Source organism: Lissotriton vulgaris, chromosome 11, assembly GCF_964263255.1.
Source record: "Lissotriton vulgaris chromosome 11, aLisVul1.2, whole genome shotgun sequence".
In the NCBI taxonomy this organism is placed as follows: Eukaryota; Metazoa; Chordata; class Amphibia; order Caudata; family Salamandridae; genus Lissotriton; species Lissotriton vulgaris.
This window is the reverse complement of record NC_141699.1, coordinates 734,424,027-734,441,955: the sequence shown is the minus strand read 5'-3', so window position 1 is coordinate 734,441,955 and position 17,929 is coordinate 734,424,027. Positions and strand designations below refer to the sequence as shown.

At 50.4% G+C, this 17,929-nt stretch overlaps 1 protein-coding gene across 1 annotated transcript in view; it reads left to right on the top strand.

The window, feature by feature from the left end:
• Window positions 1-17,929, top strand: part of GIGYF2 (GRB10 interacting GYF protein 2) — a 1,722,773-nt gene that overhangs the window by 277,930 nt on the left and 1,426,914 nt on the right. The window contains exon 5 of the mRNA XM_086942529.1: window positions 9,996-10,104. Within this exon, the coding sequence (XP_086798655.1) occupies window positions 9,996-10,104 (109 nt within the window). The remainder of the gene's footprint in view (window positions 1-9,995; window positions 10,105-17,929) is intronic.

Genomic DNA, 17,929 nt, shown 5'->3' with positions numbered 1-17,929 from the left:
TGCATGTGTGAGTGTTGTTGCATGTGTGAGTGTTGTTGCATGTGTGAGTGTTGTTGCGTGGGTGAGTGTTGTTGCGTGGGTGAGTGTTGTTGCGTGGGTGAGTGTTGTTGCGTGGGTGAGTGTTGTTGCGTGGGTGAGTGTTGTTGCGTGGGTGAGTGTTGTTGCGTGGGTGAGTGTTGTTGCGTGGGTGAGTGTTGTTGCGTGGGTGAGTGGCGTTGCGTGGGTGAGTGGCGTTGCGTGGGTGAGTGGCGTTGCGTGAGTGGCGTTGCGTTGCGTGAGTGGCGTTGCGTGGGTGACTGGCGTTGCGTGGGTGAGTGGCGTTGCGTGGGTGAGTGGCGTTGCGTGTGTGAGTGTGGCGTTGCGTGTGTGAGTGGCGTTGCGTGGGTGTGAGTGGCACTGCGTGGGTGTGAGTGGCGTTGCGTGGGTGTGAGTGGCGTTGCGTGGTTGTGAGTGGCGTTGCGTGGGTGCGAGTGGCGTTGCGTGGGTGCGAGTGGCGTTGCGTGTGTGAGTGGCGTTGCGTGTGTGAGTGGCGTTGCGTGTGTGAGAGTGGCGTTGCGTGGGTGTGAGTGGCGTTGCGTGGGTGTGAGTGGCGTTGCGTGGGTGTGAGTGGCGTTGCGTGGGTGTGAGTGGCGTTGCGTGGGGGTGAGTGGCGTTGCGTGGGTGGGTGAGTGGCGTTGCGTGGGTGGGTGAGTGGCGTTGCGTGGGTGGGTGAGTGGCGTTGCGTGGGTGGGTGAGTGGCGTTGCGTGGGTGGGTGAGTGGCGTTGCGTGGGTGGGTGAGTGGCGTTGCGTGGGTGGGTGAGTGGCGTTGCGTGGGTGGGTGAGTGGCGTTGCGTGGGTGGGTGAGTGGCGTTGCGTGGGTGGGTGAGTGGCGTTGCGTGGGTGGGTGAGTGTGGCGTTGCGTGGGTGAGTGTGGCGTTGCGTGGGTGAGTGTGGCGTTGCGTGGGTGAGTGTGGCGTTGCGTGGGTGAGTGTGGCGTTGCGTGGGTGAGTGTGGCGTTGTGTGTCTGAAAGTGGCGCTGTGTGTCTGAAAGGCGCTGCGTGGGTGAGTGGCATTGCGTGGGTGAGTGGCGCTGCGTGGGTGAGTGTGGCGTTGCGTGGGGGAGTGTGGCGTTGCGTGGGGGAGTGTGGCGTTGCGTGGGGGAGTGTGGCGTTGCGTGGGTGAGTGTGGCGTTGCGTGGGTGAGTGTGGCGTTGCGTGGGTGTGAGTGGCGTTGCGTGGGTGTGAGTGGCGTTGCGTGGGTGAGTGGCGTTGCGTGGGTGAGTGGCGTTGCGTGGGTGAGTGGCGTTGCGTGGGTGAGTGGCGTTGCGTGGGTGAGTGGCGTTGCGTGGGTGAGTGGCGTTGCGTGGATGAGTGGCGTTGCGAGTGTGGTGTTGCGTGGATGATAGTGGGCTTGCGTGGGTGTGAGTGGCGTTGCGTGTCTGTAAGTGTTGCTGTGTGGGTGAAAGTGGCACAGAGCCTTTGATGTGGCCTGGCGCAGGAGAAATGCTGCTGATGCTAATTAAGTATAAAAAGTGTTTAGGGACTCACGGCTGCTGAGAGTAACAAGGCATTGCTGGGAGGGGGGCTGCGCACCAACTGAAGTGCTCTGGTTGCACGGCCTGCGGCCGGCCGTGTGAAGTGATAAGCCTTTGAAGTACACAGGCATGCTGTGACGGAGGTTTGAGAGGTCTGGCAGGGAACAGATGGCCTGGCTGTGAAGCAGGGGGCGGGGCAGCGCTGGGGAAGCCTTTGGGAGGGTGATTGATGCCTTTGATGTGGGGAGGGAGGAGAGCCTTTTGCGAGCCTGCAGGAGAAATGCTGCCGATGCGCGTGCATGTTTAATCACGTGATTCACGTGAACTTAAAGAAAACCGCGGCTGAAAGCCTGTGGTTTGAAGAGGATTTTGGCCACTTGAATTCTCGTTCCCTCAATGCGCTTGCGCGCATTGTAGGTCACGAGACCTAAAAAGGACATGTGCCTGTGAAACATCTTTATCTGCTCCATCCCTCAACTAATCCAAGGCCACCAAAACAACTGTCTCCATTGAGTACACCAGTCGGAAGTCATTCTGGCAAGGGTCAAGCTGACTCCTCCTCTAAGAAAGTACTTAAATGTCGGGCAACATGTGCCTTAAGTATTTTTGCCAAAAAAGGGAATAAAGAGATAACCCGTCCCCCCAGCTTTTTTTTTTTTGGAGGGGGGAGTACCACCGCCTTCTTGAAGGAATGAGGGACATTCCCCTACCTAATTGGTTGATTAAGGAAAGAGATGGCTTTATCTGGGTAGTGGGAACATTTTTTATTTTTTATTTTTAGGGGGACGATGTCATTAGGAGAAACTAAATTCTGCAGGGTGGGCCAGGGCCCAGGGGTCGCTGCAAGTGACACTTTGCATTTTGGCCCCCTGTGAAGGGGTCTTGTGTGGGGCCCCCTCCCCAGAGCACTGGAGGCCTGGGGACCCCAATGCCCAGGAAGGTTAATGGATTGGCCCCCAATGCAGCCAACAACACAGGAAGGGGAAACACACCGCTGGGTTTGAGGACGCATGGTGCAACAACAAGCCGCTGGAGCTGCAGCTAAAGTATTCACACTCCCAAAGGGAACATCCCATAATGCCCTGCGGGGCAGAAACCAAGATAGCACATTTCCTCTGCTTGTGGTGGACAGTAGGCCATCACCAACATAAAAAAAGGAGTGTGGGGGAGCTTCAGAACCACCGCAGCTCTCCCTGAGGAAGCCCCAGTACAGACCCTAAGTCTGGACGGTCTTCAAAAGGAAGACCACTCCAAGCCTTGCCTAAGTTTCCAAGCACTTCCTTAGCTGGAGCTCTACAGCTGGGAGTGCAGCATACTCTAGGGCTCGGTTCATGGCTACAGGTTCTGTGGCCTAAAGATAGTTAAAAAAGACAGACACATGGTAAATGTATGAATATGCTTTACTTAAGCGTTCTTCATGACAGTTTGTCGCTGCTTTCTTTCAAAGTATTATCCACCATGAGTCCAAGCAATGCTTTATTCAGAGATGCCAACAATGCTTTACTTAAAGGGTTGTTAATGCTGACAGTAATTTTGATTCTTAAGCGGCTGCAGTGTTTTATTAAAGATGATGTGAGCACTTTATAACAATGCCTGATTACTCCTAATAAGTGCAGAAGAGGATGTTCTGATTTAAAACTGATGTCATGCTTTATTATTGGTAATGTGGGCACATGGTTGCGGTTCTTAACTATTCATAATAAGTGCTAAGTGATTAAGGTTACTGAAGTTAGTGATAGAAAGAAATATTACTATAATATGTGATTCCAATCTTCAAATGGGACAACATTGATGTTAAGTAAACTATCTGATAGAGACTACTAGCTGCAGATTCCTTAACGTAGAATTTTCCCCAGGCGTGAGACTGGATCCGGAAAACTTTTTGCCACAGCATCCCTGCGTGCAGGGGGGGATGGCACCACGTGACTCCGCCCTGACGTCATCCGCGACGTCAGTGAAGATACATAAGTCCCACCCCGGCCCACCTATGTTAGTTTTTTCTGTTTTCCGCGTACTCTTTTCTGCCTTCCTACCCGCCGTTTCCCGGTGTTGGGGCGACTATGGCCCAAATGACAGCCTACGCTGTGGCTCTGCAGGCTTTCTCTCCACCTCCTGAGACGTCCGCGGATCCCTTGCCTCGTGCGGGGACTTCCGCAGAGTCGCCGGCGGCTCCGACCCCGGCACCAAAGGTGTCGGCTTCAAGTCGTAGGAGGGTGGTGTCATCAAAGTGTAGTCTTTCGGGCTCCCCTCTTTGGCGCCTGGCATCTCTCCCTCGCCACAAATCTTTACGGGGCTCCATGTGGTGTTGCAGGAGATCGCCGGGACTCTGGGCTTGTCCCCCTCAGTCCTCTGAGCAGGGGACTGCCTCGCCAGAGGCCGAGCCGGTGCCGTTTTGGCACCGGGAGCCTTCCTCCCCGGCTCCGGTGGAGTCACGGGTGGAGGCTGGGACCTGGTGTCCTCTCCTGTCCCCCACTGTCCTAGACGCGGGCGGTAGTCCCATCTGAGGAAAGCCGGCATCGCTCCTTCGCCGTACCGGCGTAGACCCAACCCCATTCTCCTGGGGAGCACGTGGTGGCAAAGGTTGATCCGGCACTGCAGATACCCACTCTGGTGCCGATCAATGTTGATCAGGCACCTGTGGCGGACTCCACGGAGCCATGCTGGCGTCGGGTTCTTGATTAGTCTCCGGAGTTTCCTTCGTCTCCTGATGTCTGTCATCTGTTGGTGTCTTCCCCCCCGGAGACAGGGCGCCGCATTGTTGCCTTTTCACCGGCATCTTCCAAGGAAGGCTCCTCGCCGTCCCCACGTCCTAAATCCTCGAACCCTTCTTTCTGTGGCTTGCGGCTAGTTTTTCCAACGGCCTCTCCCCCTGGGGCCCCTCAGGGTCCCCATTCATCTGCGGATCCCCCACTATTCCGGGGCTGGCCGCTTCCCCCTGGACTTGGAGACGGCAGCTCAGTCTGCAGCCGTCTCCCACGGAGGAATTACTTTCTCCTCCGCTACGCCCTACTGAGGCCAGTGTTGCCTTTGTTTGGGCTATTTCCACAGTTGTGGGTATTCTGCGGATGGGTGAACTGTCACTCCATTTCCTACCTTTTGGAAATTCTCCACCAGGGCTCTGGTGGACGGGAGCTGTTCCTTCCTTTTGAAGCGTTGCTCCATAATTGTCTTCTGAGGACTTGGGGGCGCCTTGCCACTGGTCATCCGGTGACTCAGCCGCTTCTGCATCGCCACGTCTGGCTCCGCACGACCCTCTCTGCCTTTTCCTCCACCCTTCTACTCAAGGTTCTCTTTCTCGGACGTCCTTTCCGTCCTTGCCTGTGGTGTTTCATCCGTCTCGGGAGGCCCGGTGGTTGGATTCATGGGGGCGTAACATCTTCGCTTCTTCTAGTGCTGCCTTGCGGGCGCTCAACACTCTGTGTATTGGCTAGGGCTACTTCTAGCCTGTGGGACTCTGTGGAGTCCCTTCTGTCTCTTGTCTCCCATAAGGGAGCCCGTGCTGATCTGTGGAGCCATGTGTTGGAAGGTAGGGAGCTGGCCGCATTTGTTTCGTGCGGCCTTAGATGTTGCCGATGCTCTCGGCTGTGCTATGGCCACTTCTGTGGCCATTCGTTTTAAGGAGACAAGGGAACCCAATAAAGGCCTTCGGACCGTGGGTTAAGTAACTTATTTCAGGAAACAAGGGTCCTAAGGATTTCAATCTAATAGTAGAATAATAATATAGACTTCAATCAGTACTATATGATTTCAGCGCCCAGCCGGGCGTGAGTTTATTTAAGGAATGGTATAAAATCTTGTTGATCCAACAAGGACCAAAATCAACTGTGAGATAGGGTGCAGTCCTGTACCTATCCCAAAAAGTTAGGAAAAACAGAACAGGGTATAGAATAGAGAAAGGAAGAAGGTTTTTCAGGCAGGAAACAATTTTTGAGCCAGAGGGTGACTTGCAAATACAATAGAAAGTTTTCTCAACAAATTCACCCTGCAGTGTGAACAATTACAAGTATACATATTATATCATATGTTACACTGCATAGCGCGTCGACGTTTCGATCCCTAAAGGCTCATGATAAACTGGGACCATCATCAGGACAGTTTTACAATTAATACCTGCATTACAAATGCGAAAGCCTGTAAAAAAAGGGGGGAAAAATAGAAACTGGGTTTGAGGCATATGCCTAGAACATAGAATAAAAACAACGGAGTGAGTATTTTGCCAAGGCGACAGTGCAGATTAAAAACAGGCCACTCTCACATTTTAACTAGCTGATCCATGACTAGTGTAGTGGTGATATTTAAGAAAATTTTACTAGGTTGAAGTGAGACTAACGGCGCAGTGGGATTCAAAAATTGTGACATTCATGACCGTGTTGCTCAAGTCTTAAGTGAAAATAACGGCGCTGTGACATGAACATGGAACTCATATGATAGTGCTTTAAGGTGACGCTGTGTTCGACAGGATCTGAGAACATGATTTCACGGTGCGTGTTTGGTGATTGTGCAGTGAATTGGTGAAAATTTGGGGGGGTATTTTGAACACGAGAGTCAGGCGTTATTTAAGAATATTATGGAACCCGGAGTATTCGGGAATTGGCTTGCGACTTTAATCAGCTGGACATGCTTTGATGCTTTTTGGTAAGAAGAGGGAATTAGTGTTAATAACATAGCCATCGGTGGGAATTTGGGCTTACTCGGGAGGGGTTGCATATGCTTACCTTGCAATCCACAGTGGTGTCGGGTGTTTCTACCGGTCGAGCCAGTGCCAGACAGGGGATGCTACAGGATGAATAAATCATACTGTAAACATAAGTGGTGGGTGTCTAGCAAAACTCAAAGGAGGGGGTGAAGGCTTACCTAGCGCTACTGAGATGTAGACGCACTCGTTTCATGAGATGTCGGTTTCACAGGAAGGGAATTGGTTCCTGCTGGTTCGATAGTCCGGTTGCTATATGGTGAAACAATGGTTCCCATTAGCGCGTTTCGTGGGGTGGGGGGCTGTCGCAAGTGGCGGAAATGGCAAGGCTTACCTGGCTGCGTGCTGAATAGCCGTGCAGGAGGGGATTTGTCAGGTTACGCCGTTTCGAGGGAGAGGGTGGCACCCACGAGAGCCCTGGGGAATCAAAAGTTCAACGGGGTTTAGGGGGAGGTTCCCATTTAGTTGGAATCCTCTATTGGGCTATCTGGCCGCAATTCCCTTACCTGGTAGCTGAATCGGAGTCACGGCGGGGTGGGGTGAAGCGCGATGGACTTCTACCCCTTTTCCTTGCAGCGCGAGTCCGCTGTACAGCAAGGACTCGTGGGCAGTGTTTATGGGCCAGTGGGGGTGGAAATGGAAGATGGACCAATTCCTAGTGGGGCGTATTCCGGCGGATGCTGCCTGAGGATGTTTTCCCTGAAAATTTTTGGAAGCGTCTGGTTGACCTGCCCTTGGACGGGGTCCTTCTGTTAAACACTCATGCGGACTCCGCCATTCAGCGTCTTCATGCAGGGCTCTGTCCCCCTCCTCCCCCTCAGTAGGCTGGTTTGTTGATTCCCCAGGACTTGGTGGGAGGTGTTATTCCATTGTTCCTGGAATCTGGTGTTTGGAGTGATTGTTACACTTTGTGTGGTTTGCTGTGCCCTCGGGGTCCCTTGGTTGGCCCTTCTCTTCAGTTGGCTGCTGGTTCAGCCCCCTCTCTTGGTAAGAGTGTACTTTTTGGCAGATTACTGAGCCTTATGTGGTTTCTGTCGCAGGTCTTCTGATTTTGTTCTCTGATTAGGGACTTTCTTCCCTAAGAGTGGTTCCCATAAATCTTTGGGACGTGTCATACCCTAAGTGGGGTACTTGCAGCTATTGTATAGCTCTCTTTTGCTGGGAGGGTGTGGAATGCCCTTTGCGGGTTGCTCACCCTTCCTGGTGTTGCTGTATTCCGCTGGTGCGGCTTCTGGTCGTGGATTTGCCATCTACGGCGTTGTGCTGCGGTGTTTTTGCCCTTTTGTCCGCCGTTTATCTTGGCCCTCTGTCTAGTGTTCCAGAAGGGATTCTTTCCTTTGTTGAAGGCTTGATCTGTCTTACTTGTTTCTCCTCTTATTTTCCGGCGCACTTCTGCGTGGATCGGTTCTGTCCAGAGCGCTCTCCTTCTAGGGGTCGTTCGGGATTTTTTCTGGCCTTGCCCTTGTTTTGAGCTCGGCATAGTCTGGGCGTGAAGTTTGGTGGCGCTTGTCAGTGGTCTTATGCATCTACCTGTTCTTCTGATCTGCGGCCGGGGCCCTTGGAGTGGGCCCTGGCGCTCCTGCTTCTATTTCTGCTGGAGCCTTGCGAGACTAAGTCTTTTTTTTCTTTCTTTCGCGCCTGCACTTATTGACTGAGACGCTGTTCTGTCTAGGCTGTCTGCTTCAAGCTGTGATAGGTTTGGCTTTGTTTTTACCTCTAGTCCTTACAGTCTTGGGGTAGTTCTCTTCCCTGGTACTTCTCTGCGCTGCTTGTACCTCTGGGGCTTCTGGCGGGGGTCTCTAGTACCTTGACTAGGCTTGGGGTGAACTGCCCCCTTTTCGCCTTGCCCAGGCTTCCTCCTGGTTGGTGGGAGCTGGGCTGCCTCTCTTGTCTTCATGACGCATCCTCTGTGGGGTCGGTGTTCCTCCAAAGATAGTGAGGTCTCTAATGCTTGGAGGGGGACTGGGCTATTCTCTCTGTCCCTGTGACTCATCCCCTTATGGGGCCCTGTGTTCAGGCCGGAGAGGTCCTCTTGCAGACCCTCCTTCCGCTTGGGTATGGCTAGGGTATCTATTTTATGCTAAGAAATCCGCTGCTAGTAGTCTCTATCAGATGTATGAGTTACTTAACTTCGGTAACAATGTATCAAGTAGAGACGATTCTAGCCGCAGATTCCTGCACAACTCGCCCTTCCTCCCTGTTTTGCTAGGACCATTCCTTGGTCTTCTGCACTTACCTACCTCCGGACGGTTGTCTCCTGCATGTGCCCTGTCTTACTCTTTCCCTAGGGATGCTCATCTTGTGGTTTGCTCCATTTCTTCCGTTCTGGTGATTGGTTGATGGTTGATGGTTTCATGAGTACTTCTGCGCCCCTGCACCCTGGTCTCCAGTGTGGGGTTTGCTCGTGTCCTTCTTCCCTTAGTTGCGTGCACTTCTGGCTCCTTTACACTTCTTAGGGTGGAGGTCCCCTGGCCGGGTCTCGACCCTTGGCTCTTTTGGGAAATGTCTCTCCCTGCTGGTGTTGTCTGGGGTAATTGTCGTTACTCTTCCGTTCTGGCCTTGTTGCCCTTCTCTGTTCTGGGCTGTTGTTGCTGACTTCTTCGTCTGCTCTGCACTTTTTCACATTCTTTCTGCCTCAAAGGAGGCTGTTGTATTTGTTTGCATGCTTGCCTTGCAGTTGCTGTGCTCTGTTCTTTCCCTCCATGATTATTGGTGCCGTAGTACCTGGCAGTATTCTGGATGGTGCTGTTCCTCACCATTCGTTTCTGTCCTTTCTGTTGAGCTAATTTTTCCGCACACTGTTCCAGTATTCTCACAGTTTTTGTTTGCAATGGCTCTGTGTTGTGGCTCTGAAAAGTTCTCCGTAGAAAACTGACGTATGCGCGCCGGGGTGGGACTTATGTATCCTCACTGACGACGCGGACGACGTCATGTGGTGCCGACCCCCCGGCGCGCAGGGATTCTGTGGCATAAAGGTTTCCGGATCCAGTCTCGCGCCTGTGGATAAATCTACGTTAAGGAATCTGAGGCTAGAATCGTCTCAACCATATACATCGTTACCGAAGGTAAGTAACTCTTACAACACCCCTATGTAGGGTTCTGTACTGTGTTGTGCATGAAGGGGGTGTACTGTGAATTTTGGGGTCATGAACCTCTGAGGTTCAAATGTAAAGTTGACAAAGGTATTTTCACCATCCTTATTCATATTTGTAAATTACTGTGTAGTATTGAGTCGAATGTGTGTGTATTAAATGTACTTTTACTTTTCTAAAGGAAATGCACCGATTGAACAGTTATTTATTGAGTGTTATTATTGTGTACCAGGGAACAGTGATTACTAGCCCACACCACCTTCTTTGAGTAGGCCTTGGACTACTCTGCTTCGCTACCCTGAGAGGTGTGCTACAATGGAGTATTTGGTTCATTAGCCCCCGAATGGTTTCTACCCATAGTGAAACAAATGTTGTTGAGAAAAGCAATATCACTTTTTTGACCCAACGACTATAAATTATGCATAGCAAGAGAAATGTTAATCATTCAGGTTGCTAAATCTAATCCATACAAAAAGGTTCAGTTTAGCCACTGAACATTTTGATGATAGTTTCACAACCAGCATTTACATACATGTTCACAACCTTCATTCTTTTATGTCAAATGTGTAGGTTAAATATCTGAAATGGTTTGGGAAGATGGGGGGAAAGGGAGAATTGATGGAGCAGGCTCACAAGAAAAAAATATTGTCCTTTCACATGCATTTTTTAATTTAAAATGAATCTTTGTTTTAACAGAGAAATTTCTCGATGTCTGTAAACAGTACCGCAGTCTTGAGGCTAATGGGACGAGGTGGCGGAACAGTTGTAGGGCCTCCCCGAGGCCGCAGCACTTCTAGAGGTCGAGGTATGTCATGAATGCAAGTTTGATGAAGACGTGGTGGCCTTGGGATATATGCTGATCTATGCTAATAACTTCATATTTACAGCTGATTGAGAATCTTGACCACATGTTGAACCATTTGTGTATCCTACACTCTTGTGCATGAAGTCACTAGTTGAGGATACTTTTTCTGGTGATAGAAAAAATCAAGAACAACCTTTCATAGCATGGTAACTTCCTTGACCTATGTGCTTATTAGTTACACAAGCCAAAGGACTGAGTTTTTCCAAGAGATCCTTTTTTAGGTTTCGCCTAAGTGAAAGCCTGCGCAGCAGGCTTTTCACGTAGGTGAAAACCTAATGAGAATAATATGTGGCTTTAGAATACGCCCTCTGTTCCATTGGCTAGCTCCATAAATGGAGGCTAGCCATTGGGACAGAGATCTGTCCGTCATGGCCGGACCAGATTCGTAGGCGTTCCCGCGATTTCTTCCCTTTCCACCCCTTTCCGATCGAAATCGCGGCCGTGGGCGGGGTTTATTTTTTGTTGCTATCCAGGTTTGTTTTGGCCATTCCGCGGCCGACCGCCAACGGATGAGGTCCAGGTGAGTGCTTTCCGTGTGTTCCCGCACCCCCCTCCCGCTGTCCTTCTTCCCGTTCCCGCTGTCCGTGTGCTTCCCGCTGTGCGTGTGCCTCCCATTTTATGTTAAGTCTCAAGTACTGCTGTTTGCCTGTGTGTGTGGGACCCAAGTCCTACAGGGACACTTTAGGAGGTCAGCGCTCGAAACTTATATTGACCAAAGCCCACCCCCCCCCCCCCTTTCTGGGTCCCACAACGCTGGCCGGGGAGGGGGAGGGGGAGGGGGGGGACCCCATCCCAGGAGCTATTTCCAGGCCCATCCCTGCAGGGTTGCGGTGTTAGATGGGGGCGGGGGTAGTCCAGTGGTTTGGGCTCATGCCTGCCAACAAGGCGTTTTGTTGCGCTGCATTGTCCGCAAAGGAGTTTTGTCTAACTCTTCCAACCACCCCCTGGCAAAGTCCCCTCCCGACTTCGGCATCGGAGCGCTCTGGGGTAGCCTCGGGGTCTGGGACGATGCGCTCCGGCGCTTTGCATAGCAGGGTTCGGTTCCCGACATAGCATGTTTCATATCGTGTTCTAATAACCCGTTCTGCCGACACCTTTGCTGTTGGCCTGAGGAAACATCCAGTGTTTTCACTACCTAGTGCCCCGACGATCTCCCCAGTACGGCCTCTCCGAATACCCCTGGTTTCAGGGCAGTGGATGCACGCTATTACACGCGCAGGCGGTTTGGTGGTTTAGGGCCGGTGATATGGGGTGGTCTCTACCTGTGAGCCAGCCATCATATTTCTCCGGTCCCCCATAGCGATGGGCCGGAGTTGGAAGTGAGATTGCTCATGCCCACACCAACTTGCCATACCACCCCCCCCCCCCCCCCTCCCTTCCCTACAGCGAGATATGGGGTCCTGGGTGGCGCGGGCCCGGGAGTGCCGGCCGGCTCGCGAGGCACTGCTTGGCACTCTGGTTGGGGGCGGCGGGATTCAGCTGTTAAGTTCACTCCTCCCGCCGCTCCCATTTCCACACATTGGTCTTGCTGTTCCCGCGGTCCGGCTCAGAGCAGCTAAATTAACTATCGCTCCTAATCCGGTGGCACACTTCGATGACGGCGATAGCAGGGAGTTTGCCTGGTTTGGGAGCCATGCTCTCTCCTCTGGCAAGGCATTCGCCTGTTTGTCAATGTGGGGGCAGAAGGCGGCAACTCCATCACTGGGGCATCCTGGCGCTGCGGGGCTCAACACACGTGGCTAGCGCTGCTCCCAGCGCCACCCTCCCTGGCGCTCTGGTGAGTTTCAGAGCGCCACCATATTAGAGAACAGCGCGCGGGCTACCTCTGTTGGTTGCTTTCGGTGGAGCGGTCACACTTTTACTTGGCTCCGCTCAATTTTGACCCGGTGCTGGTTGGCCCGTCTGGACCGATGCTTCGGGCCTCATCAATACGACGGGGTGCTGCCAGGCGGGGAACGATTGAAGCATGAACATGTCCCTTAGCAATATAACCGAAGGAGTATGCCCCTTCCCTTGTTTGTACTTATTTAATTAGGCGTTATACAGCGCTGACTTTTACGAAGGTGTCGGAGTGCTTCGCAATAGGAACAGGAGTGGTACAGGAGGAACTATTACAGGTCAGCAGGTTACAAGAGCAAACTTTGCGTCAGTATGGCAATGGTGACTTGTGCACGAATCAAGAGCAAACAAAAGACGAGGTAGCAAACGATACGTTACAGGAGAAAGTAAGTGACGTGTGCTGTTACAAAAGCATACAAGCACGTGAACTATGGGCCCCTGTGCTGCATCGGTGTTGATGTATCACATAGCAAGATATGTGCCTCAGTTAGAGCGCTTCAGAAGAGGACAGATCGGTTACATGTGAACCAACACAATAGGTATGCTGCATCATGTTGGCGTGGCATATCGACAAGAGCTGCCTGCCCTGGCGCTGGGGTAGCAGGTCCGAGCGGGTTGCCGGCTCTACAACCTGCGAGGCAGGTAGCACATTTGTCAACCGTGCGGGTACAAAGTACTGAGGTAGCAAGCTGTACAACACAGGAGTAAACGGGTTATAAAGCGCAAGTAGAGGTGCTCACTGCATCAATCGGAGGACAGATGGCAATGCCACTGCCCGCGCTTGGGGTAGCCTCTGCCTTTGTGTCCTTCCAGGCAGTGCATTCACACGGGACACTCAACCATTGGGTCCATGAGTGTCGCCTGGGACAGCATAGGTGCCTCGCCCGCAGCCATTCGGTAGCAGGCCCCCCACCCCCACCCTCCACCCCCCTTCCCTGCGAACGTCATTGTGCACTATTTGAAGGATGGTGCAGACACCATTTCGAAGCGGACTGGGGACCGGGTAGCCCAAGACACACTCAGTTGGCGAAGCGGAGGTCTCTTCGCTCTTTGAGCACGTGCAGTTTAGGCAGCTTCTCACGTCTTGCGTGTGGGGGGAGGTATGTTACACGCCTCGAGGGGGCCCGCATGTTCGCCGTGCGTGCCCGCTCCGGGATCCCACGTTCTTGCGGGGTCAGTTCTGTGTTTGCGACCATCTTGCGGGATCTTGCGTTAGTCTAGCTAACCAGGGAGGATGGGTGCTGGGCGGAGCTCAGACTTAAATTAGGTGCTCACCTCTCCCGGGGGTTCCCTCGCTTTGCGCGTCCCCCGCGGGGAGATGAGTCATTCTCCTCTCTTATATGCTGCGCTGGCCGGGATGCATCTCTCGTGTGCTGGTGTCTCACCGGCGGCGTAATGCTACATTACACCAGTCTGCGAGAGGTGAAGGGAAACTGTGCTTCCATGGCCCGGCGGTTCTACTGTGTACGGTTACTTTTATTTTGCGAGGGTGTACTCTGGCCCAGGGTACCTGCACTCCTATTTCAATTTCAAGCACATGAAGAGAGGACCCTACCCCGGGGTCATCTTGCAAAAATTGAAGGGCTGAGGAGTGGCGAGTGCGTATGTTAGTTAGCTCCTTGGCGGATAACATCCAGCCCATTTCCAATGCCTGCGCACCGCGCTGTGGCAGCCTGAGATCTTATTTCAGTTATCCTCCCGGAGCAGAACAAGCAGGGTAAGACCTGATTGCAAACGCCATCCAGCAAGTGTTTTCTGCCATTTCTCCCTACACTCGGGACCCCTTGTCCTTGACTATCGACTGTAGGCTCCCCCCCCCCTTCGATTGGCCTCTCACTGAATAGCATTAGCAGGCGATGGGGGGCCGTGGGGGGGGGGGGGGGGAGTAGGCGTTACAGGCTCCCTTCATGCGGCCTCACACCGTATGCGCCACCTCCGGTCATGGCAAACATTTAGATTTCATGATTCTATTATTGGTTAGAGGCTGAACAAGTATGGTTTTCACAGGATAAATCAATTCTCTCCAAAGACAACATTGTTGCATGGCTTGGGTTTTTAGAACAGCGCCTTAATGAACCAGATCACTTCTGGAGGAAAGTCCTCTGGACAGATTAGACAAAGTGGAGTTGTTCAGCTATGGTGCACAAGATGTTTAATGAAAACCAAACCATGTGTATCCCAATGAAAACTTCATATCAACTGTCAAGCATGGTGGTAGAGGAGTGATATTTTTGGTCTTGTTTTGCAGTCATGGCACCTGGGTCTTTTAGTCCTTGATTTCATGTTTAACCACGTTAAATCCTTATTGTTATAAGCTGACTTTTAGCTTTGTGCTCTAAAAAAAGAAGCATGTGTATTTGAGATTGAACTGTGGCATCACAGGAGACATGGGAATCTTGGTTTGAGCTTCTTGAATGTTCATCAACAGATTAACACTTTATGACAAAACTAGTTGCCTGATGAGGAACTAGATGTTTTGCGTAGGAACCGAGGTCTGTGTCCACTAAGGTTTTGTGCAAGTTGCTGCAGGCCGTATGTCAGAAAGATGATACATTGCCACTTTACCAAATCCCACTCAGGCAATCTGTCCCTTCCAGAGATCTGTGTACAGCCTGTGTAGGCCACTGAATCGAACACTGGCAGGCCAAGTGTAGGGAAAGCTGCATGCATCCAATTAAAATGACGAAGGAAACAAAAGTAAAGTTTGTAGAGATGTTTAATCCGTCTTTTCAAGTCGAAGCTAAGTTACATTATACTTTTCTAACCACCGCTAAACTGCCTCCCGGATCCCCAGTCCTTGAAAGAGAACATTCCAGTGAGCGTGATCTTCCACGAGCACAGAGAGAAGAGTGCTCGTCGAAACCACGCTACACGTGTAATATATACAACGCATCTACCTCCTTCTTTTTTTTTGTTTTTTACATAAATACTAATCCATGACATATTCTTTGAATCTTTCAGGACAGTGATGTTCCAGTTTCCTCCTGGCGGAATCGCTGTTCCAATGGGAACAACCATGATTCTGTTTAGAGGAGACATCGGAAACCGCGCTACACTTGTAACATATACAATACCAAGCTTATATCCTCTCCTCCCATGGTTGATAGACAAAGAACATTGTGTTAGATCATGATCTTCATACCTGTTATCACATTGCTTGAACACACCTGGTTTTGGGCATTCCATACATTTACTTTTTTTTTTTATTCGGTGTTGGAGTATAAAAATTCTAAAGGACAACACTGTTGGTGATAACATAAGGGAATACGGTTAATAAGCAGGTCAGACTGGCTAAGGTACTATCAAATATGTTTAATGTACTTAATGATTTGCAGATGACAAAGCACCGTGCATTTTCTCTTCACTCTCTATCCTTCTTCTCTCTTTATATTTCCTTTTTGCACACTCTCTCGCTCCTGCCCTCCTTCCTGCTCTCTTCTTCTTTCCTGTCCTCCCTATCCCTTCTGCCTTCTCTCACTCTATTCCCTCTGCCCTCCTTCTTGCTCTCTCTTCTGCCATCCCTCTCTTTTCTGCCTTCTTACTCCCTCCTGCCCTCCCTTTCCACATCTCTCTTCTGCTCTTTCACCTTCTTGCCCTCCATCTCTCTTGTTCTCTCTTTCCTGTCCTCTCCTCCTCTAGCCCTCCTTCTCCTTCCCGCCCTCCCTCTCCTACCTGCCGCCCTCTCCTTTCTGCCCTCTCTCACACACTCCTACCTTCCCTCCTGTCCTCCCACTCCTTCTTGCCCTCCCTCTCCCTTCTGCCTCTTTTCCTTCTTGCCTTCCCTCTCTCTCCTGCCCTCTCTTCCTTTTGACCTCTCTCCCTTCTTTCTTCTTACTCTTGCCCTCCTACATGCCCTCCCTTTCCCTTCTGTCCTCTCTCTTGCTCTCCCACTATTTTCTGACCTCACACTCCTCCTTGCATTTTCGCCTTCCTACCCTACCTCTGTATCCTCCCCACTCTTCTTTGCATATACCTTCTCAACATGCGCTATCACTGCACACAGCCTCTCAACACACGGCCTCTCAACACACGGCCACTCTGCATATGCCTCTCTCCATATAATCTCCCTGCACAGGGCCATGTGTAGAGAGGGCAAGTGAAGATAAGGCATGTGTAAAGAGGGCGTGTGCAGCGAGGGTGTTTTCCAGAGAGGCACTCCATATTTCTGTGTAAAGTAAAACACATCAACGTTTTACACATAATTCAAAGAAGTTAGAAAAGACCATTTGTCAAAAGCAATACCAAAAGCTCAAACTTTAACAAAGGCGAAACCATTGCATTGTAAATGCTTGTTTACCAATTCTTATAGTTCTACAGTGTCCAAATGTTTCTTTCGCTACATTTTAGGCTGACATTTCGATAAGGAAAGGTCAATGTTTTTATTTTTCTCTCATGGTGATCTGTCTGACCTAGCTTTTCACTCAAAACCAGTTATTTTTTGCTTTGTCAGAAGTAACTTTAAATGATGTAGGAAAGACCTAAAAGGAACTCTTTAATATTGAGGTAACAGCTGCTTAATTTATAATTTATATGGATACTTTAGGGGATTTTGGTAGTCTCTCTGATCACCTCAACAGTGGAGTCTATTTTGAGGATCCATTTTTGTGAGCTCTCTTTGACTGCTAGATAGCTTTTTGATTTGAATGCTAGGGTGAAGAGCTTTCTTTTGGTTGGAAGTTAGGGCTAGGACTGTAGATAGATCACCAACGTTCTTACAATGACATTTAAAAAGTCTTAGCAGGTGCTGGTTCTTCTTGCTGCTATTATAATGTTGGCTTCCTCCCACCCAACCATCCCATTATTCTTCAAATTCTTCCATCAGTGCGAAGAAACAGCTTCTGATATTTATAGTGACGGGAAGAAAGGCATGTCTGTTTTCTTTTGCTTTCTTTGGAAGAGCCATAAGAATTGTGACAGATACATGGCTCAGCAAAGTTATCATGTAGTAACTGAGTAATAAAACTGCTAGTTTGTGCTCCTGGTCAACCGGTTTCAAGTCATTGCTGCTAAACCTTATCCTATTTCAGTGGGATTCAGTGTGAGAAATGGAAAAACTTTTGAGAAGATGATTGGCAAAAAGCCAACACTTTGTGTCTGGTCTTACAAAGAATTGGCAATAGAATAGTTTCTGATCCTTTCTGACTAAGATGATGTGTCCCCATATGGGAACTGAAACAAAGGTTTAAGTCTTACCAGTTACACCTGGGATGTGTACCAGTATCCTTCGAGGATGTTTAGGACTCACTATTATTGGGTGTTTTCCTTCTGTGGGGAATGAATCTCTCTGTATGCTAGCTCTGGGCGGTCTAGTTTGTCGACCTATATCCTCTTTTCTTCACGTGGAAAGAAGACAACCACATGTGGTGTTGATTGTATCATCAATCCCTCTTCTGGAGCTGCAACAGTAGAATCTGAAGGCTGTCCAACATGAGACACTTCCTAGATTGGCATTCTCCAAATTAATAACTAGGCTGAGACTTTCTGCACTTACTGTAATGCTTAGTACAGGCGGAAGGATACCTCAAAGTTCTGAAGATAAAAAAGTAGAAAGAAGGATAGAGGGAGGCATAGTGATGAGTCCTAAGAGAAATACTGAGGAAAGTTTACCTTGAGTGCTTGGGCTTCATAGAGAACAAGAAGCATCAAACGTAGAGGATGTATCAACAGTTAGATGTCCTAGCAGTCACCTTACCTGGTGTGACCTGGATAGACCTTTCCCTACTTTCTTGCTGGGCATGGGTTCAAGACTGCATTGAGGCTGCAAGGTGTGGAAACCAGACAATTTCACTCTGGAATTTGGGGGCAGTAGCAAGACAACCAATTTGCAAGTCTGTCTTGTAGGTTATTAACAATAGTGTGAGAGCCTAGCTTAGTAATGAAACATAAGAGGTATTTAGCCTTACAATTTAGACAAGTATTTCATAAG